The 16,157-nt window shown below is 30.4% G+C and overlaps 1 protein-coding gene across 1 annotated transcript; it reads right to left on the minus strand.

Moving 5' to 3' along the window:
* Window positions 1-15,041: 15,041 nt before the first annotated feature.
* LOC145008336 (uncharacterized) lies at window positions 15,042-15,660 on the minus strand. Its single transcript, XM_078966955.1, has 2 exons — window positions 15,454-15,660; window positions 15,042-15,326 (listed from the first exon to the last, which is right to left on the minus strand). Exons 1-2 carry the CDS (start codon window positions 15,634-15,636, stop codon window positions 15,138-15,140), a joined length of 372 nt encoding a protein of 123 aa, XP_078823081.1. The 5' UTR covers window positions 15,637-15,660; the 3' UTR covers window positions 15,042-15,137.
* Between the last annotated feature and the right edge of the window lie 497 nt (window positions 15,661-16,157).

The raw sequence follows: 16,157 nt of genomic DNA on the forward strand, positions 1-16,157 counted from the left end.
TCATAACTTAATGATGTTGAGTATGAGGTGTTCTCTTACATGTAATCAAACAAATTCATAACTTAATGGAATGTGGTGTTTTCCATGATATATAAATGCTTAATAGTTAGACTAAAACCCTCCAATACAATTGGATACAATTGTTGTAAGAGAAATTAAATATCCTCCTACTTTCCTTCCTATATGTCTTCCTATCTATTTCAAATGATGACAAGTGTATTAAAATAACATTAATCTTATTCAAATATGATACATGTCAACATTTTAAATGGGTAGGAAGATAAGTAGGAGGAAAATGTAAGAGGATATTTAATTTCTCTAGTTGTAGCTACGACCAAATCAAATTTTCCTACAAGTTAGAAAACGATCATCTAATATTCCTACCCTTTACTTAATCAATTAAAGAGTTGGGAAACGAATTATAACGAACGAATATCCAGATAAATGATTAGTAGGTAAATCTCCATCAACATTTCTTAATATATTGAATTTACCAATCTCTAGTTCCAAATTAGAAGAATAATCCTTAGATCATCCATTTTTTTACTAAGAAAATACTATTAATAAGCGAAAACATACCTTAAAATAGGATATTTAGAAAGAAGTCTGAAAACCAACACAAAATGAATGGAAATATCACCTAAATCACAAACATTTCAATGTTTTAAAACAAACAAATATACAGATATATGATGAAGTTTGGACTTGGAGAGGCAATGTATCCACCTCATAATGACAATCTTCAAAAACATGCAGTAACTAAAGAGAGAATGGATTTAAAGGCAATGACTTTAATAGAGGGGAAATAGGTGTTTGGTGATGGCGATGTCCGATGGTTACAATCATCTAGGGTTTTGTGAAGGCCGCTCATATCCGAATGTGACTACTTTAAGACAACTGATGTTGCTCACCTGAAACAGACGGAAAATGCATAGCGATTTTGAACACAATCGAAAAAAATAAACTTATGAATTAGAAAATGATGGAAAACTGCATAGTATTTTGGAAAATAACGAAACTAAAGATGAAGACAGACTACAAAGTAGAGGCACCGATGGAGAAAAATAATTAGGTATCGTGGCAAAAATTGAGAAGCACCCACAAAAGTAGAATCGGCCGAAGAAGGACACGTTGCAAAGCTAAGGAAATCAGGGAGCAATATCGACAAATACCACAAATAAAAGGGCCAAAACTTCACAACTCCAAACTGGAACCGGCTCAAAAACCACATTGTTCATAAGTTGGCATGGCAAATGGTTTTATATATAATTGCATCTTCTTCCTAAACTCTTCACATAGAGTCTGTATACATCCACAAAGTACCAGAGGTTGTACTCGACCCCTCTTTTGTTATTATTTGGAGTCATTCATCTCTAAATATTACTAGAAGAGAACCCTTAATTCACCAATGAAGCAATCAAGGCCCTTGATTGTATTTCAATCATATGATTTTCACCCTTAGATAAAATTGATTACATCATCTTCTCCAAATACAATTCAAACGTTTAATTATAGAATCTTTAAATTTACCAATTACATTTCAAACACAATTACATTAAATTATAGAATCTCTAATTATAGAATCTATTAATATTTAATTATAGAATCTATTTATACTTTCTAAAATATATTTCACAATTCGGACACAATTACATTTAATTATAGAATCTTTAAAATTAGTAATTATATTATTAATTGAAGCATATCATTCTATTTATATATGATGCATCAGTTTCTCCATAAATCTAGCCAAAAACATGAATAGCTGCCCCCATCTTTCTCCTCTATTTTTTCTCTTAAACCAGAATTCCCTAATTCTCTTATTCCTCATGTCAATGGTTGTGCTTCAATTGATGTTTTGTGTGCTTATAACAGAATGTAGCACCATAAGGTGGTTCCTTTTTGCTTATGTATTTTTAGAATTTGTGTATTGCCTCTTCCTTGCATCTCCAATTATCACACCTCTGTTTTGGCTTCACACAAATCCTTACAAACTGAAGCAAGCATCTCCTTCAAGACATCTTTTGACGATCTATGCCATCATTAACCCTAATTAATATTGTTCATAATTTAATTCCATTATTTATACTCTTTGTCTTTAAAATTCAAACCTAATTAGTTTTTTCTTTTTTAAAAAAAAACTCATTAAATAAGCATATCAATAATTATGTTATCTTTATTATATATTAAAACAAAAATCTTATGATATCATTTGAAACAATCTAGGTCATTGATTGTATTTCAATCTTATATTTTCCACCTGTAGATCAAGTTAGTGATATCATCTTCCCTAAATGGAATGTATTTAATTCCAATAAAAGCTTTTCAATTGTCAAACAAAATTAGTTTAAATCCATTGAAATAGAATGTATTTAATTTTAATTAAAATTTTCATATTTTAAATCTTGAATTTCCGGTTATAAAGGTTTTAAAATAGTCAACTTTAAAAACATATTACTGAAAACCATTTCAATTAAGGCATTAAATATAAATCCGTTTATATTAGTAAACCATTAATGTAAAATCCATTTTATTCGGAAACCATTAATACCAAAAAATCAGATTCAAATTATCACATACATATACGATTCATCATTGAATTTGCGGCTCACATTTATTTTCGATCGTTGCTTTTCTTCAAACCTTCTCCTACAACATCATTCTTATTGTTTATCACTTCCATCATCATTCTCTGCTTCAAACCTTTATTATTGTACACTAGAAGGTCAGTACATTCTATCGCTTTTTTAGATTTTTTTCAATTATTTTTTGTTCTTGTATCAAATATATGTATTCATATATATTTTGCTATTCTTTGTCACAACTTACATGAAATCGATTAACTACTTTTCTGAAACTTTTCAAAGAAATAGGAAAATATATTACATACTTTTAATCTAGAAAAAAAAAATAATGTACTCTGATGGAAACCAGTTAAAACACAATATAGCAAAGTACTTTGATAGAATGGCAAATGCACCATACCCATTTTCCTGTTCATGGTAATCAATTTTTTGTGTATTCGTTTAGCATGATACTTCCATTTTTTATTTGAAGGGTAAATCATTAATTTAGTATGTATAATGTTCATCAGAAGGGTAAATCAGTAATTTAATTTAAACATTGATCAAAATGTGAGTTTCTACTATTTCTGTTTGTTTAATAATCTCAACATGGTTACTGGTTTTGATTGTATATAATATCTTAAATTGTTGGCTGAATTACAGGGATTGCAATCTTGATATAGAACTCATATAATCTATTAAGATAAATATATGGTAATACCGAATGGAAAATGGAGGATAAGGGTATAATAGGAATAAAGAGATATTTTTTTAATGTTTGAATGTAAATTAATATCCTAATATGATGGTTGAATTACAACATTTCTAACTTTAAACTGAAATCATAACTGAAGGTTTTTGATATTCTTGGATGGATTTTTTTAAAATGTTAAGTATGATTTTAAGGTTTGGGGGGAGAAAGGTATATTTATTTGTGATAGAATAAGAAGGAATACTCGAATTTACCTTTCTGAAGGTATCAATAAACTCCTAAAATTATGTGATTTATTTTAATTTAATTGCAAATTAGATGCAGAAAACCTTTAAGTAAGGAAACATAAGGGCAAAAGGGTAATTCAACTTAGGAAACTAGAAAAGCATTGGGCTGGAAAAGAAATTCAACACTAGATATTGAGATGACACGTATACTAAAATGATTCTTTTAGCATGATACTTCCATTTTTTATCTGAAGGCTAACTCATTAATTTAGTATGGACTATGTTCATCAGAAGGGTAAATTGGTAATTTAATTTAAAAATGGATCGAATCGATTGTTGTTACTATTTAAGTTTGTTTGATTATCTCAACTTAGTTATTGTTTCTGACCTTATTGTCGAATATAATAACTTCATATTATGTCATTTTTAGGAATGTAGGTGTAAAGTACATTACGATAGTATTTTTAAGTAACTTGTTGTGATTTTTTCGTGTTGTAAATGCCTTTTAATTTATCTTTTATTCACTATTAAGGAGATGGATTTTATAAACAATTTAATCCAGAAAGGGTTAAGCTATAATTATTCTAATTTTTATATGTTTCTGTACAGTAAATACAAATTTCAAAGATTGTTTTCTATGACCAACAAAATTGTGTTTCTATTTTTGGAATCTCATATAACATCATGCATTCTAGATTAAGTCAAAGAAAACAAAAATGTATAATTTTTCATATTAAATTCTTAACCTATTAACTTGGACTCGATACTTAACAACCTCTACAAACTGCAATAGCTATATGATTTTTTTTACAATTTATAGCAACATACTTATCAGGAAAAAAGAACTTTTAATTTAAACTACAGCTTAGTTTTTTTTATTGGTAACAACAATATACAACATTTAATATCAACATCCTTGCCTACTGGTTTCTCTAAATATTAATACATAAACCATATCAAAAGTAGGCTAAGAAGTTAGAATCTAAACTAGGAATGATTTTATTTCCTTGAATATCATATTTACGGTATTATAGAATTTTTTTTTATTTGATTGTAGAATCAAATTGCATAATTACAATTAACATTTTTTTTATTTAACTTTGTATGTAGGTATGAAACAACAATAAGTATATTTTTGAAGGAACATTGTAGTTCAAAATAATTTGTATAATCTAAAATACATGTTAATTTAGTTCATTTCTATACTTTCCTGTAACATTAGATTTTCTTGTCATGTTACATTCAAAATAGGTATTTGACGAAATGTCTTAAAAAATCTCACACAAGTTCTCTACGCTCACCTTATAACCAGGTATATATTTGGATTTTTTTTTCTAGATTTTTATCATCATGTGTTTTTTATGTTTGCAACTTTGTAGTGTTACATGTTTTTTTTTGTCTCATCCTCAGGTTTTTCTATCTCTGATAGGGCTTCATTTTTTATATTTATTGTAAACTATCGATTCAATCTATGTCACTTTGTTATGAATTTTATCAGCATGATAAGATTTTAATAAATTGTCAATTTCTTGATCTTTTAGAAAAAGATGTTCTAACTGGATTATCATCTACGACCATGGTATTCTATTTTGTTGATGAAGCGATCCATGATTTGGTCATGTTGGTTTTTACGGATTATGTTTGGACTGATAATTGTTCTTGTCATCAAAAAAATACATCCAACAAAAAGTGAAAGACAATTTTTTTAAATTAATACCATCATCTAACTTTAAATGATATTTTTTCAACTTTGATGGCATGTAACAGAGTTTTGGCTAAAAATTTTAATTTTGTCGGCATATAACAGGTTATGACTTAAATAATGATATTAGATATCTGGGCAATTCGGTTTTTTTTCGGTTCTTAAATTATTTTGCAGAAAGTGGTCCAATTTGGTATTATTGATCTCACAAAAGGCAAGTCTCATGTCTTTTTTAGCATATCCATCGAGTTTAATACCTTATTATTCATATTTGTTTTAAAAAAAATGTAAAATCTTGATTTAGTTAATGCAAGTCAGTAGGAAGTAAAGGTGCAAGAAGAGAAAAATATTAAATATGGGATGGTTATGGTTATTTCAAGCCAAAATAAAATTCTAAAGTAACAAATGCTAAATTTAAAATATAAACACTCGTAATGTAGAATACATATTATACTTCCCAAATAAATGAACAAAAACTAACCTCATCCCCAAATAAATTACATATTAACTAACATCAATAAATTATGATTATAGTGTCTTGATTTTTAATTATACATTATAGAGAGTCGGTTAATATGTAGTCATTATTTTTATATTCGTATCGGTTTTGAACTACAAAAACTATATTCAAATAATAAAAATGAAATGTAACATATACGATGGTAATAATGCAAAAATAACCTTCAAATTTGGTTTCCTATAAAAAAATAGTCTAAAACTTATTTCTAAAAGAAACAAAAAATAACAACGAACTTTCAAAAAGAAATAAGAAATTGCAACGAACTTTTAAAAACTATCAAGAATGTATAATATAGGATGATAATAATACTTAAAAACACCGAGTTTGATCTAATGCGAAAAAAGTAATTTTATATGAAAGTAGGATTGCAGTAATACTAAAAGAACCTATATATCTTTTATCTGATGCAAAAATGGTCAAAACATACTTCTAAATTGGCAAGAAATAGTAATGAACTTTTAATTCATCTTGAATAACCATTTAATAGCTATATGTGAAAGATATGAATACTTAGCAGTTAAGACCATAGACCTTACTCAAACGTCCACAAATGTCTTGAAGTAAGCATTCATTTTTCCATTGTTTTATCATTGTCATAAAATAAAAATAATAAATCATCATGTGTTTAAATTGTTTAAGTTGTCTCATAATAACAAGTAAGTTGTGTCCCAATTATGTATTTTGACATTTTCAATAAGTCATGGGCAATATCTAAATCGAACAAACATAAATATTTTTATATTTTTTTGTTAGAGTTTTTTTTATATTTAATATTGAGGGGGGGGGGGGGGGGGTATGTGGTTCATTTAAAATAAACATAAATAAGTTGCTATTTTTTAAAATAAAAAATTCTATTTTGCAATATAACCGTGAAATAACAATGTATTTTGAAAGTACATTGTCAAACGTTTGATTATACTTACGTAGATCCGTTTTTGCACATGGTTAACTCTATGTGACTGTTTCCGGTGTCATAAGTAAAAATGTTTGAAAGTACTTTGTGACGATGAAGGTCATTCAACTAATAAACCAAAAAATATTGTCTACAAATAGATCCTTCAATGACTATATATATTACCAACCTCGGTGTATTTTATATACATTTCAATAATACCAATAACTCTGATTTTTTTATAATTATTCTGCAATATCTATATACATTTATATTTTATTTATGTGTTCCCCGCGTTTAAGGCGGGTTATAATCTAGTAACTATGGAAAATATGATCGAGAATCTTAAGTGAAAATTACTCGTCTTCAAAATTATTCAAATAATGGGTTAAGAAGATATAATTTGTATTCAAAATGATAATCACAACCTTCATACGTAGAGAACTTGATTGCAATTGATTATATTTTTCAGACTTATTGGATCAACTGCCAGCCATTTTTATAATAAAACGAGGTAAAAATACTATTGAGTTGATGTGAATTAGGTTATGATTTTTAATCTTTTTACATAAGAGATGTATAACATTTTAGGTGAGACATGTAATATCAATCTTAGATGAGACTGGTTTGACAAAAAAGATTTATAAAAATGGATTTAGGTGAAAAGGCTTATATAATTTTTACATATTTTTTCGTGAAATTTGGATAAATCAAACGGGTTCTATAATTTTACATATTTTTTTGCGAAATTTGTTGATAATTTTTAAAATTCTTAAATATCATGTACTACGGTTGGGTGGTTTGGTTTAATTTATTATTTTCTCAAGAAAAAAAAGTCATTTGGCCAAATTTGATTAAACAATATAATCACATTAGTGAATATAATATCCCCACACTTTTTATTATTGATTTCTGAACTACATGATCATCATTCAACATAAATTATTGACACCGTACGGATAAAATACATATTTTTCTCATTGCTATTAACAATAATTGTAATTATTATTTCGGGGCTATGAATGTATAATGACAAAGCAAAGGGGCCCAAGTTTAAACCTAATAATAATAATAATAATAATAATAATAATAATAATAATAATAATTTATATAATGCACTCTTATTCTACTAAACGACTATATTTTACTTTTCGTTAGTTTATTTCATCACCGCCACCCCTACCTTGACATATGCTTCCCAGCGACCATCCATCGTCATCGGTCATAGTTTATGCAACGTCGGCCATTGTTCTTTACTTCAATCGTGTTTGGAATTTCGCAAGAGTTCACACCTGAAAGTTGAAACTAGAAAACACCGAATCAACTATCAAAAACATTATATTTCAACGATGTAACATTTTAACTCAATGAAGAAGAGATTTAATGAGAAGTGGTCGTTTTAAATAAATACTTCGACTATAAAGTTCCTATTTCATAATTTCATGGGACATGGTCGATCTTTTGAGATCATTTTTCTTATTGTATTTTGATTTGATTAACAAGTCAACAACTATAAGATAAACCCTTGATTAAGAACGTTCCACCTATGTCCACCCCACTGTATCGCCCGCCATAGCCAAGTCCACGCTTAGGAATAGGACCACCGAATATTGCCCAATGCCCCATATCAAAGCTTAAGCTATGTCTTTTTATGCAATTTGCCTTATAAAAAGTCTTATGTTACCGTATTTTATACTTCAGTCGTTGTCAAAGACTAGGTTAACTCATGTTTCAACAAGTATCAATCAAATATCATCTTAATAATAACAAATGATTGGATTGATTTTTCTTATTGAAATATATAGGAGTTTTGGGTATTACATAAATTGCTAAAAGGCTGCACAGATAAGACTCTCTTGAATATATAAGAGTTAGAAATACAACAAATTTATTGAATTATTTTAAATACCTGATGCTTTTAGAAACTCTTAGGTGTTGTTTGTTTTTTCGAAGAGAAATTGCGTGAAGTCTGCGGACCACCTCTGCAATCATCTATAGCAGAATAGGTGGAACAAACGGCTGCAGCATTAATAAAAAAATATGTTTGTTTTTTAACGTCTGCAGACTGCTGCAGTAAGTTAAACTAAGACGTGAAGAGGTTTGAAGGAGTTGGTTTAGTGTTGCGCCGCGCAGCACACACGCAACAGTTTTTAAGTCAGAAGTCTTCTGAAAAACAAACAACTGCGAATGACCAAGTGTTGCGCGTGTGCGTACGCGGCGTAGCAATAAGTGGTTTGAAGTGTTTTTTTTTTTAAAACAAACAACACCTTAGTAAAAATAGGTTGATTCTAAATTGCTTTACAAAAATGGTTTCTTTTGAGTATGATCCACAAAAAGAAACAAATCACTTCTTATTCAATCGCTTTATCATAATTCAACTATCATTATGTTGTCGTTCGTTTTACATATTTTTTATTAAAAACTTCGTTCCCGTTTGATATGGGTCTAACCGAATCAAGTTAGATGTTTTTGGCTGACTCAGTCAACAAAATGTGTTTGGTAATCCAACTTTGGCCATTACAAGAATACACTTACCCTTGGATAAAAATTCACACCACAACAAAGTGAAATAGGAGGTTACACGAATTGAAATAGGAGGTTACACGAATTATGCTGGAAGTTTTTGTATACATAATAATAATAATAATAATAATAATAATAATAATAATAATAATAATAATAATAATAACTATTATTATTATTATTATTATTATTATTATTATTATACGACGTGGCATGGCCACATAAATCACACATCTCAATTGGCTGCCACAACATGGCAATTTATTGGCCACGACGTGGTAACTGTTTTTTGAGCAAACCCTAAATTTCAGTCTTAAGGCTCTATTTAAGGGAAGTGATGGGTAGGGTTTCCTCCACCCTCAGCCTCCATCAACTACCAAGAGCCTTGAAGAAATCCTAAACCTCTCTCTTTCTTTCTCTCTCTCTCTCTCTCTCTATATATATATATATATATATATATATATATATATATATATATATATGTATATATATCATATTTGAGCTTATCTTTGGTGTTTTGGTGCACTTTGAATGAAGAATAAGAGGATTTGGTGTAATGATCAAGCAAGAAGCACCTCCCCATCTTTAAGATCATTTTCTAGACCATTTGTAAGGATTCAAGCTTTCATATTTATGGTTTATTCTTTTAGATCTAGGTTGTTTTGGTCCATTTTGTTCCATGGTTTTGGTTAGAGTAAGTGGGTGGAATAAAGTTAGCATATATGGTCTTTCTGAGTTCCATGAGCATTATATTCTATGGATCTAAGAGTCAGATATGGATTGTGGACTTTGTATGAGTTTTTGGTCATATTTCCACATTTTCACCTACTTGGGTAAAGGGCATGCACAGGGCATGCATGTCAACAAAATTTAGATTTTTATGAGCCTTTGGTGTCCCAGAAAGCTTTCTGGAATGTATAAGTTTAGATATTAATGGATTAAGGTTTGAATCTATTATGTTATCTAAACCCAGAAACCACGACATAGCGAGTAGGCTGCCATGACGTGGCTAAGGATTGTGTATGGTTTATTAGGAGATGTATAGCACCTCTTCATTGGATGCGGGACCTGTTAGTTGTTGACTACATTTGTGAGGTGAGTCTTCTTACTATACTATGTAGGTTGTTAGATTATCTTTGTGACTCTTGGATGAAAGACTATGGTTAGATCACAACAGTTGTATGAAAGATTATGGTTGGATCATAGCACATGTATGAAAGATTGTGGTTGGATCACATCACTTGTTTGTCTTTGTGACTTGCATGGAAGACCATGGTTGGATCATGGAAGAAAGGTTACGAGTAGGCTGTAATTTAGGAGTAATTGTAAGACTATGGTTAGACCATAGTGCTCACGTAGGTTTGAAATACACCCTTAGGGATGGGCCCACTGATATGTATGGTATGTGAAAAATTAGGGAACTTGCTAAGCTTTGTGCTTATGCTTTATGTTTTAAATGTTTTCGTGTACTTTAAGTTCCAAAGGGAAGATCCCGACTTGACTGTGTGAACACTAAAAGCTTTATGGAAAGTATAAGTTTAGATATTAATAGATTAAGGTTTGAATCCATTAGGTTATCCAAACCCAGAAACCATGACAAAGCGAGTAGGCTGCCACGATGTGGGGATTGAAGGATCCACGACTGTTTTGTCAATTAGCTGCCACAACGTGGCTAAGGATTGGCCACAACGTGGCAACCATCTTGAGTTGAATCTGACAGTTGACTTTATGACTTGGTTGACTTTTGGTTAATTGGCTAGTTTTAGAAGGTCTACTAAGAGTTTACCTTGTATGGTTTGTTAGGAGATGTATAGCACCTCTTTTATTGGATGCGAGAGCCGTTAGTTGTTGACTACATCTGTGAGGTGAGTCTTCTTACTATACTATGTAGGTTGCTAGATTGTCTTTGTGACTCTTGTATGAAAGAATATGGTTGGATCATAACACTTGTATGAAAGACTACGGTTGGATCATGGCACTTGTATGAATGATTGTGGTTGGATCACATCACTTGTTTGTCTTTGTGACTTGCATGGAAGACCATGGTTGGATCATGGAAGAAAGGTTACGAGTGGGCTGTAGCTTGGGAGTAATTGTAAGATTATGGTTAGATCATAGTGTTCATGTAGGTTTGAAATACACCCTTAGGGATGGGCCCACTATTATGTATGGTATGTGAAAAATTAGGGAACTCGCTAAGCTTTGTGCTTACGACTTATGTTTTAAATGTTTTCGTGTAGTTCAAGTTCCAAAGGGAAGATCCAGGCTTGACTACGTGAACACTAAAAGCTTTCTAGAAAGTATAAGTTAAATATTAATGGATTAAGGTTTGAATCCATTAGGTTATCCAAACCCAAAAACCACGACATAACGAATAGGCTGCCACGACGTGGGGATCGAATGATCCACGACTGTTTTGTCAATTAGTTGCCACGACGTGGCTAAGGATTGGCCATGACGTGACGACCATCTTGAGTTGAATCTAACCGTTGACTTTATGACTTGGTTGACTTTTGGTCAATTGGCTGGTTTTAGAATGTCGACTAAGAGTTTACCTTGTATGGTTTATTAGGAGATGTATATCATCTCTTATTGGATGTGAGAGAGCTGTTAATTGTTGACTACATCTGTGAGGTGAGTCTTCTTACTATACTATGTAGGTTGCTAGATTGTCTTTGTGACTCTTGAATGAAAGACTCTTGTAGGATCACAACACTTGTATGAAAGACTATGGTTGGATCATAGCACTTGTATGAAAGATTGTGGTTGTATCTTATCACTTGTTTGTCTTTGTGACTTGCATGGAAGACCATGGTTGGATCATGGAAGAAAGGTTACAAATGGGCTGTAATTTGGGAGTAATTGTAAGACTATGGTTAGATCATAGTGTTCACGTAGGTTTGAAATACACCCTTAGGGCTGGGCCCATTGATATGTATAGTATGTGAAAATTTGGTGAGCTCGCTAAGCTTTGTGCTTACGATTTATGTTTTAAATGTTTTCGTGTACTTTGAGTTCCAAATGGAAGATTCCGGCTTAACTTCACAACATCCCTTAATGGCTTTTTCTTCACTAATTATTACTATTTTTCTCTAATGTTTGAGAGATACATTTTTCTATGATAAGTTTTAAACAAATGTCTGTATGGATTTGATGGTTTGAAAATGAAAATTTTTACTAGTATTTTTAGTATGTTACACATATACACCATAATGTGAATGTATGTTCAGGCACTGAAAAAGAAAAATCGCCATATATAGAATATTTTTTTAGACCATTACAAGAAAACAAGAGTTTGGTTTTAAGTCCGTAACACCCAATCAAAAGATAAATTAGACCTATTAAAACACCAAAAAAAGGAATAAGAAACAATGCTATAAAAGTAACACTAATTTTTGGTTGCTCTTTACCAAAAACAATCCTATTTAGAAACATCCATAAAAACCACCAAATAACAAAGAACACCCCTTCCAGAACATCTTTCACATCCTTCTTCGTTCTAATGGTAGCAAACCAATCAGTTTCGTCACTAGTAGACTTAAAGTCGTGCTCCTCCAAACCCCACCACTTCAAGATTCTATCAATAACCTCCTTCACCGAATAAGAAAAGAACACATGATTCACTGATTCAGCTTCAAGATTTTATCAATATGTGCAAGATTACCCATCGGGTAGATGCACATAATTTTTTTTTGGATATACTGGAATATGTCGAAAATGCCTACCTACCCAAACCATATTACTAGTTATATTTGTTATGGAATAAACGAGAAAGCATGCAGAATCACACACACAAAGACATAATATTTAATATGGTCGGTCAATGCGACCTAAGTATTCTTATTCACTTAACTCAAGCAAAGTAACATTACAATCAAGACCGTATAGACCTTGAAAAAAAAACGAGCCTACAATAAATCCTAGTTAGCAGTCTTATTTATTTACTAAGGATCAGACATAAAATCGTAATGGGTCAAGCTCATCCATTCATATGTCCAAATGAATGTCAATCAATCATAGGACGTCATGCAAACTTCTTCTAGAATATTCAACCTTTAACCTGGAAGAGCACATTTACACCAAGAGCATCTTTGCACCTAGGTACCAGCACATATCTAGGACCACAGTCACAACTAGAAGTGTATTCAGCAACATGCAGCGCATTCGAGAGAACCATGAGCGCATCCATGAATAACTAATTCATCCTAAGAGCACATCCTTCATTAGCAACGAGATTGGTGAATCCACCCAGGATCGTATTTGCCATGACCAGGAGCGAATTTGGCAAATGTCCTAACACACTTTTGGCCAAATGCTCCACCTTGATTCAAAATGCTCCAACATAATCCATAATTCCATCCTAATTCTAATTTTATTTTATTTATTTGTTTGTATTATTTTATATTTAATAAACATATAAGATTAAATGTATATTTGTTAGTCTTTGTATGTTATAAATATTGTTGTGAGATTAAAAAAAAAAAAAAAAAAAAAAAAAAAAAAAAAAAAAAAACATTTTGATGGTTATGAGATGGTTTCTAGAAGAAAAAAAAAAAAAAAAAAAAAAAAAAAAAACTTATGTTAAGTGGCAATGATGTAGACAATGGATGGAGGGATGTAAAGCCCTAAAAAGTCTTGCTAATTACCTTTGGATTTAGCTGATTAGGGATCAGCAGTTATATAAATAGGTTGGGGTTTATTATTTGAATGTTTCATGCTTTACATGCTCTGTGTAGTATGTAGATGTGTAAACGAGCCAAACCAATTGATAAGAAACTCGAGAGTCGAGACCGACTCGATAAGTATGTGAAATCGACTAAACTTAATCGAATAAAGCTTAATAAAAAATAACCGGATCATAAAGCTCATGAGTTTATGCAAGTTTTATAAAATTATACTTTTACCCTTTTATATATTTATTTAAAAATTAAAGAAAAAACTAAAAATCTTTAATATTTTTTGAGTTTTCACATAACCAACTGCCTAGGTCATTAAGACTTCAAAGTTCAATTCAAAACTTTCAGATTTCACCATTTTCTTTCCTACCTCCCACTACACCTATCCTCTCTGCCTATCCTTTCTTACGACCTCAGCTCATAATTTTCTAACTCCCAGTCTTAATTTGGTATTACAGTACCTGAAAAATTCAAAATTTTTATATACTTGATTTAAAAGTTAATTTTTCTTAGTTACAACGAATGCTTTAAAGGTACTACAACGATTTTGATATTACAATACCTGATATAATTACAATTTATTACAGATTACACTGTATTAAACTTAATTGATTTGGGATTTGATTTGGTGTTACAGCTATCGGGCATTGTCAATTTTTTTAGTACATGATAATATGATATCATATTATTTTAATTTGCTTGATTGTATTGCAATTATTGTTGTGTAATGATTTTTTTAATGTAATTTATATATATATATATATATATATATATATATATATATATATATATATATATATATATATATATATATATATATATATATATATATATATATATATCAATGTATTTTTAATGATATTGCAATTTTGTTTTTAGTCGCGCCTAGAGCCAAAAGTGATATAGATTTCATAGAAGTTTTACTCGAATTCAACCTTATTACAATCATTAGACATAAGATATATGCACATGCTAAGATTTTAACATGATACATATCAATTTAGCATTTGATTTGCGAGAGGTTTGACCTCAAATCACCAAATGTTTTTGAGATTCGGAAGAATTTCTATCAAATGCATTTAGCCATGAACTAGGAAGAGAATTAATCAAACATATCACCAAAAATTTACAATACTTTCTCAGTAAATCATAGAAACAGAAGTATTAGCAAACTTCCTTCAATGGCGTTAGCTTCACAAATCATTAAGATGATAAAGTCGCCTACGCAAACCAAATAAATGACCAAAACATCAAGTTCAAGAATCAAGAAAGTCTCTAGCTTAGCACTCTCTTATTATATATTTTCTTTAATATATATATTTCAGAACAATGGTGCCTTATGTGGGAACCCTTTTCGCAGTCTTTTTCTCTTGGAAGCCATTAATTTAGTAGGAGCTTGAGCTTCCATAGCATCATACAAATTTTTCTCCGACTCTTCACCTCTCTTTCTGCTTACATTGTTATCAACTCCAGCCTCTTCCAGGTTTCCAGTTTTGTACATTGCAGAAACCTAAAAAATTAAAAAAAAAAATAGATCAACAAAAGTATTCGCAAAGATATAAAAAATTGTAGCATTATTTTAGCCTTGTTTATATTATCTATAAAACATGAAAAAACACATGGAAAAGAAAGGTTACTTTGCATTGAATACTGCAGTATCGTGAATCTGGTAAACTTCTCTTGCAAATGATGCAGTTATGACTCCTTGTGTTTTGATGTTGCTCTTTTATCGGCTGCTGATCATCACGTCTTTGCTTCAAGAACAGCACTTTGGCTCTATTTGTTACATAACCCTGTACACATTTCTTGTGTGAGGGCATTTAGGTCTTTTAGTATGGGACAAGGACCAACTTTCTAGGATAGTTTTATTGCTACAGATAATTAATTAACAAGGGTATTTACTTCTTTTGCATCATATATATATATATATATATATATATATATATATATATATATATATATATATATATTTGAGGTATTTGTCTTACCTGTGTTCCTTTTTGAGTGGTGGTGTGGGGCAAGGATAGCATTAGAAGGGCATTTAAGTCTTTTATACAGACAAAGAAAATATCTCTCCCATATTTTTTGGGTGTATAAGGACATGGTTCTTGTTTCCTATAATGGGTATGAGAAAGGTATTCATGACATTTGTACACAACCCCATTATATACCTTTTTGGGTAGAACAAAGGTAAGCTTTCTAAGACATTTTTAGTGGTGAGAATGAAAAGGACATTCAATAGACAACCTTTTTTAGTGGTGGAAAAATACCAACTTTCTAAGGATATCTTTAATAATGAAAATGAAGATATTTATGTCTTTTTGTACAAACAATTTATATA

Source organism: Lactuca saligna, chromosome 8 (genome assembly GCF_052625555.1).
Source record: "Lactuca saligna cultivar CGN05327 chromosome 8, ASM5262555v1, whole genome shotgun sequence".
In the NCBI taxonomy this organism is placed as follows: Eukaryota; Viridiplantae; Streptophyta; class Magnoliopsida; order Asterales; family Asteraceae; genus Lactuca; species Lactuca saligna.

What these genes read in the sequence shown, in the direction of transcription:
- LOC145008336 (XM_078966955.1), bottom strand. Translation starts at nt 15,636, where the DNA reads ATGCCCTCACACAAGAAATGTGTACAGGGTTATGTAACAAATAGAGCC. An exon ending in ACTGCAGTATTCAATGCAAA is followed by an intron (nt 15,327 to 15,453) that starts GTAACCTTTCTT and finishes TTAATTTTTTAG; the next exon opens with GTTTCTGCAATGTACAAAAC.